This window comes from Hemitrygon akajei, chromosome 7 (genome assembly GCF_048418815.1).
Source record: "Hemitrygon akajei chromosome 7, sHemAka1.3, whole genome shotgun sequence".
Classification (NCBI taxonomy): Eukaryota; Metazoa; Chordata; class Chondrichthyes; order Myliobatiformes; family Dasyatidae; genus Hemitrygon; species Hemitrygon akajei.
Genome location: NC_133130.1, coordinates 89,007,755 through 89,020,142, shown reverse-complemented (window position 1 = coordinate 89,020,142; position 12,388 = coordinate 89,007,755). Strand labels below are relative to the sequence as shown.

The following is a 12,388-nucleotide window of genomic DNA, read 5'->3' as shown; positions in this document are numbered from 1 at the left end:
AAATCATTTATATACAGCATAAAAAGAAGTGGTCCCAACACCAGCCCCTGCGGAATAGCACTGGTCACTGGCAGCCAACCTTTTATTCCTACTCATTGCCTCCTACCAATCAGCCAATGCTCCAACCATGTTAGTAACTTTCCTTTAATACCATGGGCTCTTAACTTGGTAAACAGCCTCATGTGTGGCGCCTTACAAAGGCCTTCTGAAAGTCCAAATGTGCAACATCCATTGCATCCCCTTTATCTATCCTACTTGTAATCTCCACAAAGAATTCCAACAGGTTCATCAGACAGGATTTTCCCTTAAGGAAACCATGCTAACTTTGTCCTATCTTGCCGTGTCACCAAGTACCGGTACTCCATCCCCTCATCCTTAACAATTGTCTCTAGTATCTTCCCAACCACTGTCAGGCTAACTGTCTATAATTTCCTTTCTGCTGCCTTCTTCCTTTCTTAAAGTGTGGAGTGACAAAGGCAATTTTCCAGTCCTCTAGCACCATGCCAGAGTCCAATGGTTTTAAAAAGATCATTTCTAATGCCACCACAATCTTTAACGCTACCTCTTTCAGAACCCTAGGGTGCAGTTCATCTGGTGACTTATGTACCTTTAGGCCTGTTAGCTTTTTGAGCACCTTCTGTCTTGTAATAGTAACTGCACTCACTTCTCTTCCTTCACACACATCAATATCAGGCATACTACTAGTGTCTTCCACAGTAGTGACTGATGCAAAATATTCATTTAGTTCATCAGCCATCTCCTTGTCCTCCATTATTATTTCTCCTACCTCATTTTCTAGCGGTCCTATATCCACTCTCATTTCTCTTTTATTTTTAACGTACTTTAAAAAACTTTTACTATCGACTTTGATATAATTTGCTAGCTTGCTTTCATATTTCATCTTTTCCCTTCTAATTATTTTTTAAGTTGCTCTCTATAGGTTTTTAAAAACTTCCCTATCCTCTATCTTCCCACTAATTTTTGCTGTATTGTGTGCCCTTTCTTTTGCTCTTACAATAGCTTTGACTTCCCTTGTCAGCTATGGTTGTACTATTTTACACATGCTCATTATTTTCTAGTAGTTGCCATATAGAACTCCAGGTTTTATAAGATCCTTCCACGTACAGACATTAGAGACTCATTTAAAAAAGTGAAAGCCCATAGAGATCTAAAGGAGAATGGCAAATTAAATCTAAAATTAGTTCAATGCTAGACAGCACAGGGCTATGGCTGAGTGCGGATGATGGTTGAGTGCCCAGTAAACTAATCCCATCTGCCCGATGATGGTTAAATGGAATCAGATTATTGGTGGAATTTGGACTTGCCTTAATCTTTCATTTTGTGGTATGAATTAGGCAATAGATACAAGTAAGATAAGGAAGGTTAAAATAATATAACAATAAGCGACATGGTTGACAGTGAGAAGGAATGTTTTGGACAACTGAATGTTATCAATAGTCTGGTCAGTTTGTTAGAAAATTGCCAAATGGATTTCAATTTGGAGATGTGTGATGTATTTTGGGAGGAGCTACAGAACAAATGAATGCATGATAAATTGGAAGAATCAGAGGTATGAAGGAACACATGAATGTCCCCAACTCCTCAAAGTAACAGACTGACAAAGTGGTACAATGTCTTGTAGGCCACTTTCACTTATTAGCCGAGATATAGAATATAAAAGCAAGGAATATCATAGAGTCTTACAGCATTGAAAGTGGCTCTTCTGCTCACTCATCCGTGCCAAGTTGTGTTGCCCAGTGAGCTAGTCTCGTCTGCTCATGACAAAACTGTACTGAACACTGCTTCTCATGGTCTACAAATCTGGTCACTATATTACAGAAAAAAATGTAATTGCACTGCCTAGAATCCACAGGATTTTCACAAGAATGTTGTCAGAGCTGGCAAACTTAGGAGGAAAGATTGTATAAGCAATTTATTTTGCCTTTATAATAGAGGAAGCTGAAAAGAGATGATTCTATGATCTTTGAGTTAAAATGTGAACTAGTCCTTCAGTGACCTCTACTGGGTCACTGATGTCACATCTACTTGTATCTGTTCAGTAAATTCTTTAGTATACATCTTAATAACTCACCATCTTAAGTTACCAGTTTCCATGCTGCTGCTTTGCAAGATGTAAACATGCTCTTTTTATTTATCTAACTGGTGTAAATGAATTATCTGATTGCTGTTCCTACCTATTTTAACCAGGTTTAACATTAAGTATGTTACTTCAAGGCCAGACTCCAAATGGAAGAAATCGTACATGATTAGTCATACTGATTGACAGGGGCGGGGGGGGGGGGGTGTTGGGTAGAACGAATTAGATGGAGTAAAGGATGGAACCATGCCCTCATACTCCCTGCTATGCTTGGCCTCAGCTTTGACATGCTACTACGTTAACCAATGATGTGCATGGAAGCTCTTCCTATCAGTGATAACATATGAAGTGGCTAAACCCAGTCTAAGCTGGTTGTTTCCCTGCTGTTCAGTGCTATTTTCTGGACGGTAGGAGAAATTAAATTAATGGGTTGAACTAAGGCCTAGATGTGTTTTAAGGCAAAGCTCCAAATTTAGAAAAGACATGCCACCTTTGTAGACATGTACAGAAAATATGGCAAAGAATAGTCTAGTCGTCACAATATGGTGGGATATGAAAGCAAGAGAGGGATCAGAGGAGATACAGGAGAATGTTGCCACGGATGATAAAGTTTAATTCAGTGGAGAGTTTAGCCACAGTGTGATTGTTTACCTTGTTATAGAATAATTGAGAGGAGGCTTTAAAGGGGATATTAAAAAATTCTGCCAAGCGTAGATACAGTGCCTATAAAAAGTATTCACCACCCACCCCCTCCCCCCCGGAAGTTTTCTTGTTTTTGTTGTATTGTTTTGAGGTGTTTCAGTTGATTGTAGTGTTATGACCTCAGCCCCCTCCTTTGGGAGAATCGCAAGAGAGAGAGAGCCTTACGGTCTGGAATGTGGATTGGCTGCTCAACAAGACAAAGCCTTGGACACAGCCATTGTCTTGGGAGGCACCTTTTGTGGAATCAGGACGTGGGCTACGTGCAGACCTTCAGGGCCATGTGAGAAAGGGAATGGGGGAAAGATCGCCTCACCCCCCCCCCCCCCCGATTGACACCTACAACCCTGCCAGTCCAGATAAAAAGGTGGGCTGCCGAGGCGGGGCCTCAGACGCACCTAGGAGACACACGAAGAAGACACAGTAGTGCTTCCCGTCGGAGCGGGACGCCATTCTGAAGGAAACCACGTGCGTTAGACTCCGGATTGGGAGTCTGTGGATGGAATCACGAACATTCGCTTTTAACTAACAACCGGGAAGCCTGCTCTTCTGATTCCACGGCGTTGCTCCGTAGGGACCCGGGCAGGTGAAGCTGTTTAATGACATCTCTCTCTCTCTCTTTTTCTAACAAAAGTGCACCAACGCGACACCACAACCGACGGCAGCTGGTGGAACTGCAGTGACCGCAAAAAGACTTTTAAATATCCAGTAAACAATATATATCTACATTACCCCTAGACAACTGTAGAGCTTATTTCTGATTGATTATTACTATACCTGTGCTTTAGATTGAGTTGTGACGACGTATATGATCTGAATGTTTTGTATTAACCATACGTTTGTGCCCCTTTATAAATAAAAACGTTTGAAAATAGTAGCATCAGGCTTCGGTGGCTCCATCTATCTTTGCTGGAAAACTACCCGGTTACTGGGGAACGTAACAGTAGTAAAATACACCTGAATCTGGAAGGTCCAATTGCTGGTGAGTCAGTATCCTGGCAATAACTACACCATGAAGACAAAAGGACTCTCCAAGCAACGGTTTGAAAAGATTATTGAAGAGCACATCAGGAGATGGAGACAAGAAAATTTTCAAGTCACTGAATATCCCTTGGAGTACAGTCGTCAATCAAGAAATGGAAAGATTATGGCACAATTGTACATCTGCCTAGAGCAGGTCATCCTCGAAAACTGAGTGACTGTGCAAGAAGGGAACTAGTAAGGGTGGGCCACCAAGAGAACTATGACAACTCTAGAGGACTGAAAATCTTCAGTGGCTGAGATGGGAGAGACTGCGCGTACAACTGTTGCCCGAGTGCTGCACCAGTAGCAGATTTATGGGACAGTGGCAAAGAGAAAGCCACTGTTGAAAAAAACCTGCATGAAATCTTGGCCCTAATTTGCCAAAAGGCTCTAAAGAGAGCTGGAAGAAGGTTCTATGGTCTGATGAAACCAAAATTGAGCTTTTTGGTCATCAGACTAAATGCTATGTTTGGCATCTGCACTGCACATCACTGCACATCATCAAAACACACCATCCCTACTGTGAAGCATAGTGGCGGCTGCATCACGCTGTGGGGGTGCTTCACTGCAGCAGGCCCTGGAAGGCTTGTGAAGGTAGAAGGTAAAATACAGGCAAATCCTGGAAGAAAACCTAATGCAGTCTGCAAGAGAACTGGGAAAAGATTTGTTTTCCAGCAAGACAATGACCCCCAGCATAAAGCCAAAGCTACACAGGAATGGCTGAAAAACAACACAGTTAATGTCCTGGAGTGGCCAAGTCAGTGTCCAAATCTCAATGCAATTCAGAATTTGTGGCTGGACTTGAAAAGGGCTGTTCACTCATGATCCTCATGAAATCCTGACAGAGCTTGAGCAGTTTTGTAAAGAAGAATGGGGAAAAATTGTAGAGTCCAGATGTTCAAAGCTGATAGAGACCTATCCACACAGACTCTGCTATAATTGCTGCCAAAGGTACATCTACTAAATACTGACTTGAAGTGGTGAGTAATTATGCAGTCAATTATTTTGTGTTTAATGTTTGTAATCAATTTAGACCAATTTGCAGTGTTTTCACTTTGACACAAAAGAGTCTTTTCTGTTGACCAATGTCAAAAAGTCAAATTAAATCCACTGCGATTCAAAGTAGTAAAACAATAAACCATGAAAACTTCCAAGGGGGTTGAATACATTTTAGTAGGCACTGTATGCCAAGTCATGCTAAATTATAAGTACCCACTTTGTGATATACCATTAACTATGGGGCATAGACCAAAAGTAATAATATCCCTAACATCAAGATTCTCATTACTCCCATTTGGTACTGATAGTGTGATGGTATTGTGTTTGCTGTCCATGAAGTTCTGAACTCAAACGAAGATCTTAAGCCGTATCCAATAGAGATAACTATGGGTACCCTCACTAAAGGGAGGTTATACTGTAGCCACCTACTCTTCAAAAGTTAGATCCTCCACAGCCAGCTTAGCTGCCAGTACCCACTATTTGAACAATGCCTTCCCCCCCCCCCGCCAACTAACGAAGTAGTTTGAATGTAGTTCATTTATTTTGTGATACACTTTTCAAATTTGAATAAAATTCTTAAAAGTACATTCAAAACTCAGAGGATTTCTATCTTGTAAAAGATAGTCAAAGTATGAATAACTTCTAAAGCACAAATGATTTTCAAAACACAGGTGCAGTTCCAATAAGCTAAAAAGACATGGCAACGAGTTGCAGACAAGCAAGTCGTCCGTCACAGAAGTTGAAAGCAGAGGAATGGATTCTAGTCACTCTGTCTTTCTGTCATTCCTTGGCCATTCCTGATATTTAGATCTGCTCTCTAACATTTATATCTGTTTTTTGTTTTTTAGTGACTTAACATGCATTTGATATTTTTTTAGCTACATTCTTCAGCCCAGGTGAACTCCTTGTTTAATTAGGTGTAACCCTCTCACTGCAGGCTCGTAATGACTGTGAACACAAACATAACTCAGTGCATGGGAATAATGATGAGAAGACCATTTCCAATAAATAAACATATCTAGGGTAAATACAATTCTGGTAACTACAAAACATAACAATTTGAATGTTCCTTTAAGGAAAAAGAGGATTGTTACTTGTATAACCACTGAGCACCCATGCAAGTTTACTGTTCACCAGAAAGGAATAATTTAACTCACACAAATATAAGCTTAGATTAAAGTTGTATTGACAAAATTTTTTAAACTACAACAAACAAAATAAAGCAAAGGGCCCTTTACACATATATTAGCCTGAAATGTGCACATAATCGAAGGAGCTCATTGTTGCGTATTCAGTCCGAGTTTGCTTCCCTCCATTTACTCAGGGTACCAAACAATTCTGCCTGAAAACCCAGTCCAAGTAAAATATAAATAAATATCCAAGGACAACGTGTCCTAAGCTTTCTCCAAGGTTAACTAGCTATTTAAAAGTTATCCGTACATTCTCCATGAGACCATTGTCTGCACGAGAATTCTCCAACAGCAGTATCTGTCCTTCCAAATGAATTCACATTTTCTGCAATGTTTGTTGTTTGTTCTCTGTTTCCATTTTCCATCTTTCTCCTTCTTCTAACAGCTTTCTTGAAAATGGCTTCTCCCTATCCCTCTAGAAAGTTCCGGGGCATCTTATAGGCCAAATGTTAACAAACCAAATCCTATTGGCTAATTCAACAAGCGTAAGTTGTCTATCAATTGAAGTACTGAACTGTATAATGTAATTAAAGGAACACATTGTACTTTGAGAAAATCTGCAGAAACTAAACTACCCAACAGCATAACTATATTAATACAATAAAGCATGGTCTTTTATGTCCCTTACCACCTCTTCCAGAGAAACCCTCAAGCAACGTTTGTGTTTTACTCATTGAGTAGTTGTAGGTTAATGTCTGACTGATGACCTCGCGTGTGCTCAAGTTCAACAGTGGGCATGACAGGGAATGAGGAAAGGTGCAGCTAATTCATATTGTTTCATATCGTCAAATCATATTGTTTCCTCGCGGCCTGGTAGCACATGCTTTGCGGCCCGGTGGTTGGGAACCATTGGTCTAAATCAGGGCATTATATAAGCTGAAGCAGACCCCGTTGTTTTCTCTTGATTAAATAATGGCCCAACGTGGACCCTATTGTTCTTTACAACAAAAGGCTGAACAAGGAGGATTGGTTGAAAGTTTAACTTACCCCAAATCTTTGACCCCCTCGAAGAGCTAAGCTTGGCAAAAAGGCCCCATCGGTTCTGGACAGTGAATATCTATCACAATGACTGAGCCATGTCATTTATCCAGCCAACGTCAGACTCCAGAAATATCTCTGTTTGGGGTGCCATAACAAGAAGAAAATAGGGCAAAGCAAAATTTGGAGCAAAGCAGGATGAGGAGTGACTTGATAGAGGTGTATAAGATGGAAAGGGGCATAAATAGAGTGGACAGCCAGTGAGTTTTTTCCGGGCTGGAAATGTCTACTAAGAGGGGTCTTAATTTAAGGTGATTGAAGTATAATGGAGGGATGTCAGGGGTATATTTCTTTTTACACAGAGAGTGGTAAGTACATGAAACACACTGCCAGAGGTTGTGGTAGAGGCAATACATTAGCAGCATTTAAGAGATTCATAGGTGCATGGACGAAAGAAAAATGGAGGGCTATGCTGGAAGGATCTTAGAGTAGGTTAAAAGGTGGCACAACATTGTAGGCTAAAGGGCCTGTACCATTTTATGTTCTAAGATGTGTCCAAAGCACCCTATTTACTTCCTCCCAACCTTTGAATTCATTATGGAGAGTACAATTTGGATTGGCATTCTCTGTATTCTAATGATGGCTAAACCATAAAAGATTAAGCTGGCTCCCCACTACTGGTACTCTACATGTACTCCATAGTACCTCAAAATTAGATCACATTATTGCCAATTAAACTTTTATTTAAAAATACTTACATGCATTCTTTATGATTTCTATTCCTTTTCAGGAAATATCTTAGTATATGGGAATACAATTGAGGCTTACATCACAGTGAATACAATCCTGTCTTTTGGAATTGATGGCTCTCTCATTCATCTGTTGAAACCACCTACAACTTCTAACACCAGTTGTTTCGACAATCCTGTAATAGAAACTGCAGTAGAGAAAGCACTTGAGAAGGCTAATGTTTCTGTGTACTCTAACTGTCTCCTCACCAAGTGGAATGATGGGAAGGTCCATGATCATATAACCGTTTCATCTTTCACCACTGACTCTGAACCGCTGATACTTAGATGTGTGGTAAGTTATAAACATTACAAGTGAAGATGAGGGAGTTACAATTAGATGCATTAGAAGCTGTCATATAAACCTCTCTGAGAATATATAACACAGGACAGCCTGAAACATGTACATGTGGAAGCTGATTCCAGATAATGTCTTGAAAATCTAAATGTACTTGAAGGAACAAAGCAGAAAAATTGGGAAACACAAGAGACGGGAGTCTTTTGCTCATTCTGCACCTTCCACAGTCACTTTGGTACAGTATAAATTGTCTAGCCATGGGAAGTAGGAGCCTCAGAATAATGATTATTCATTATAAATTTTTTTTACTAACTTTCAGGTAATTCTACAATAATGTATGTTTACATAATTGTTTATGACAAGATTGATGCATTAGTGAATTCTTTTTCCGGCAGAAAAAGTGGGATCTCCCAGTGGCCACCATTTTAATTTCACTTCCCATTCCCATTCCGATATGTCCATCCATGGCCTCCTCTACTATATCATGATGAGGCCACTCTTGGGTTGGAGGAACAACACCTTATATTCTGTTTGGGTAGCCTCCAATCTGATGGCATGAACATCAATTTCTCAAACTTCCGGTAATGCCTTCCAACACCATCTCCCCCCCCCCCCCCACCTTTACCATTTCCCATCCCCCTTTCCCTGCTTCACCTTATCTCCTTGCCCACACATTGCCTCCTTTTGGTGCTCTTACCCCCTTTTTCTTTCTTTCTCTTTCACCAATCAATTTCCCAGCACTTCATCCCTCCACCTCCACGTTTCACCTACCACCTGGTGTTTCTCTCTCCCCTCCCTGCACCTTTTAAATCTACTCCTCAGCTTTTTTTTTTCTCCACACATGCTGAAGGGTTTCGGCCCAAAAAATTGACTATACATTTTTTCATAGATGCTGCCTGGCCTGCTGAGTTCCTCCAGCATTTTGTGTGTATTGCTTGGATCTCCAACATCTGCAAATTTTCTCTTGGTTGCCCATAAACAATTTTTGGTCAGCAAAAAATACCAGATTGTGCCCCGCATAACATTATAAAGTAAATGTATTTACCAATTTCAGCTTTATCAAAGTTAATAGGAAAAAGAAAAGAAAAATAATGAAAAGGCCCATTACAGTTAAACCTGTCTAAATGTGCACATAAATGTTGGAGCTCATTTCGGTAGTGGTTCGGTGTACCGCTTTACTCACAGCACTCTATTCTCATCACCAATCACAGGTAGAACTTCCCTTCTTGGACTTCTTTGTCGCACAAAACACTTCTGGTAATAGGCTCTCTCCTTCGGATAGGATACTACAGGCATCTTCTCCGATCCATTCCTCTCCAAAAGACCACGAACCCGACCACCGTCTATCAGAAATCTCTCTCCACCCAGCTCTCTCTAGAATTTTTCTTTACAATCCACCATCCTGATCGGCTGACACAACATTCCTAAATTGAACAACATGGCCCTTTACCTTTAGCCAAAATCAAAATACACTACCAGCAGGACACACTGCTTTTACAGAAAACTGCTAGAATAAAATACCTCACAGCATAGCAGTAGAAACCTTAACCAGGGCATTTCACCTACATGTTATGCTCCACACATATTAGACTTTACCATCGCTATAATTCCTCTGGGGTAACTGACTAATTTTAAAATCTGGACAGTGTAAGCCTGCACTTCTGATAGTATGGATAATCACTTTACATGTGTTAATTACAGGTGGAAAATAAGTCAGCCATTTACAAATCCTGGTCTTTTAGCTTCAAGCCAAATATTCTTTCACTGCCAAATTCTGAATTGAACAAAACTTCTTCCCTTAAATCTTGCACCTATGTCTTTCACCTATTGTGACAAAATCAGTGGCTGTGAGGCAATAACCAGAACTTCACCACAGTTCAACTGGCTGTCTGTTATTTTCCTTCTTTTAATGAATGGCAAGAAACAAAACAACTGGATTGGGCAAGGACAATGATACAGATTAAAGTTTTTAAAAATCGCCTATGGCTTAAGAAATAATGAGTTTGAAACATAAATAAGGGGACGATATAGTACTAGTATAAATTTAATTACAAGCTCGGTATAGTTGCAAATCAAAGATCCCAGACTGCAAAGCTTTTGAAAATGTCAAGGAAGTTGTTAAAATAAATTACAGTGTTAACAAACAACATGATTACAATACCAGAATAAAGAGATTTTAGCATGGAGGATGTAATATGGGCAGATATAAGGTACAGCAAGAGATGAAGGATTCTAAAAGGAATGGTCTACAGATCATTTGATTTAGTTATAGGCAAAGGGATACAGGGAAGAAGCACAAGCCAAAAAATTAAGAAGTACAAAATTGAATAGTTCAATTGGCCCTTCACACTGTGCTGCCATTTAATAAGATGCTGGCTGATCTTTTACCTCAGTGCCACTTTCATGTTACCCTTAATGTTTTATTCCCTAAATATTCAACAAAAAACAATCAATCTCTGCCTTGAACATACTCAGAGATTGAGCCTCCACAGCTTTTTTGGTTAATGAAGTTTTATTATTCACCATGTAAAAATTCCTTCTGATCTTGATAATTTTTCCTATGTCTAACACTAGAGGGCATCGGTTTAAGTTGAGAGAGGGATCTGAGAAGCAAATTTTTTCCCCAGGGGGTGGTGGATCTATGGAATTAGTTGCAATAAGTTGTAGAGGCAGGAATAATTGCAATGTTTAAAATACATTTAGATAGATATATGGATAAGAAAGGTTTAGAGGGATATGGCCAAAATGCATGGAAGTGGGTCTAGCTCAAGTAGACAACACGGTAGGTGAGGACTGATTTGGGCCAAAAGGCCTGTTTCTGTGCTTTATAACTCCATGGCTCTATGAACGGCTGACGCCCTCTTCCCTACATACTCCATCCAGGAGACAGATTATCCCTTCCTTTACTTTGTCAAGCCAGATAAGAATTTTGTACATTTAAATTTTTGTGCCTTCTGTTCTTCTAAATGATAGATAGCTTGGCCACTCAAATAAAAACAGCAAGTTCTGGAAATATTCCGTTGTTCCATGCAAAAAGAAAGTGAGCTAAGAATTCAGGTCAGTGATCTTTCATTGGAACTGGAGTGAGAAAAGAAGTGCATCATAAGATGCCAAGGGAGGGAGTGATTGAGAGAAGCAATGGAATTGTCCAGGCGGTGCAATGCTTTCAAATCTTCTGGTCAGATGGTGGCATGCTCAATCATAGCGGCTTCTACAGGATCAACCAAAAGGGTTACTTCCTTTTTTAAGCATAATTTTATGATCCCAAGAGCCAGCTGGACATTAAGAACTTAAAGTACTGCAGGTTTACCCCATCAACAAGTTTCTTGTTGATGGAGAAACTGAAGGAGCTGAACTTCATGCTGCTGACTGCATCAGCAAGGCATCAGAGAAGCTGAGGCACAAAGGAGGTGTGCAGTCTAACAGCAAGTGATCATCTTAGACACTTTTCTTGTGTTGGATGTAGTTAATGTGGAATACTACAAGTCCGATTCACTGATTTGTTGGCAGACAGTGGAGGAGCTACATGTCCTCAGTCATAGCGAGGATGAGGCCTCAAGCCACGGTATTGTCTGTTTACAGCCACTCAGAAGAGAGGTGTCGAAGATGGTATGCTCGATCGTAGACAGTATTGTGAAGCATTGAAACTGGAGTCATTGCTGCCCCAGTGTTCACCTGGCAGAAGACGAGCCATATTGTGTTTGATTACAGATTGCTACAACATTCATGGACTCAGGATCCTAGATTATGTTATTTTTATGACTGTATTTTACTGATATCTTGTATGTGTTTACTATCTATATGTGTTGTATTTGTCTTTTGCTGTGATGCTGTATGTGACTGTTGGTATTGTGTTTTGCATCTTGGCCCCAGAGTAACACTATTTTCTTTGGCTGTATTCATGTATGGTTGAATGACGAATAAACTTTTTTTTACATTTTTTTATTAGTTTTTCAAAACATTTTACAAATTAAAAACCCCAAATCCCAATGAGGAGCATTAATACAGTGCAAAATTAAGCATACAATAACAATATGCTACAAAGGAAGAGAATTTAACAAAAAAGCACCTAAATTAAAGACAAGTAAGCTTAGTGTCCTCCCCAAGCCCCACAACACAAGATAAAAAACAACAACTCCAGACCGACCACAACACAGTATAAAGAGTATAGGTCAGGACAGTCAAACTCCCAGACTGTGAATACACTTAGCAACAGAGGATAATAATGCCTACTACCAGATAAAAAAGGGAGCTGAAAGCAAGGGACCGAAAAGAAGAAGAAAAAAGGAAAAAAAACCCTAGTCAAGAGGAAGGT

The 12,388-nt window shown here is 40.0% G+C and overlaps 1 protein-coding gene across 2 annotated transcripts in view; it reads left to right on the top strand.

Annotated features, from left to right (window-relative positions):
* The window catches only part of cfap61 (cilia and flagella associated protein 61), a 167,985-nt gene that overhangs the window by 103,668 nt on the left and 51,929 nt on the right, over nt 1–12,388 (top strand). For both annotated transcript variants that reach the window (XM_073051386.1, XM_073051384.1), the window contains one exon: nt 7,778–8,070. In XM_073051386.1, the coding sequence (XP_072907487.1) occupies nt 7,778–8,070 (293 nt within the window). The remainder of the gene's footprint in view (nt 1–7,777; nt 8,071–12,388) is intronic.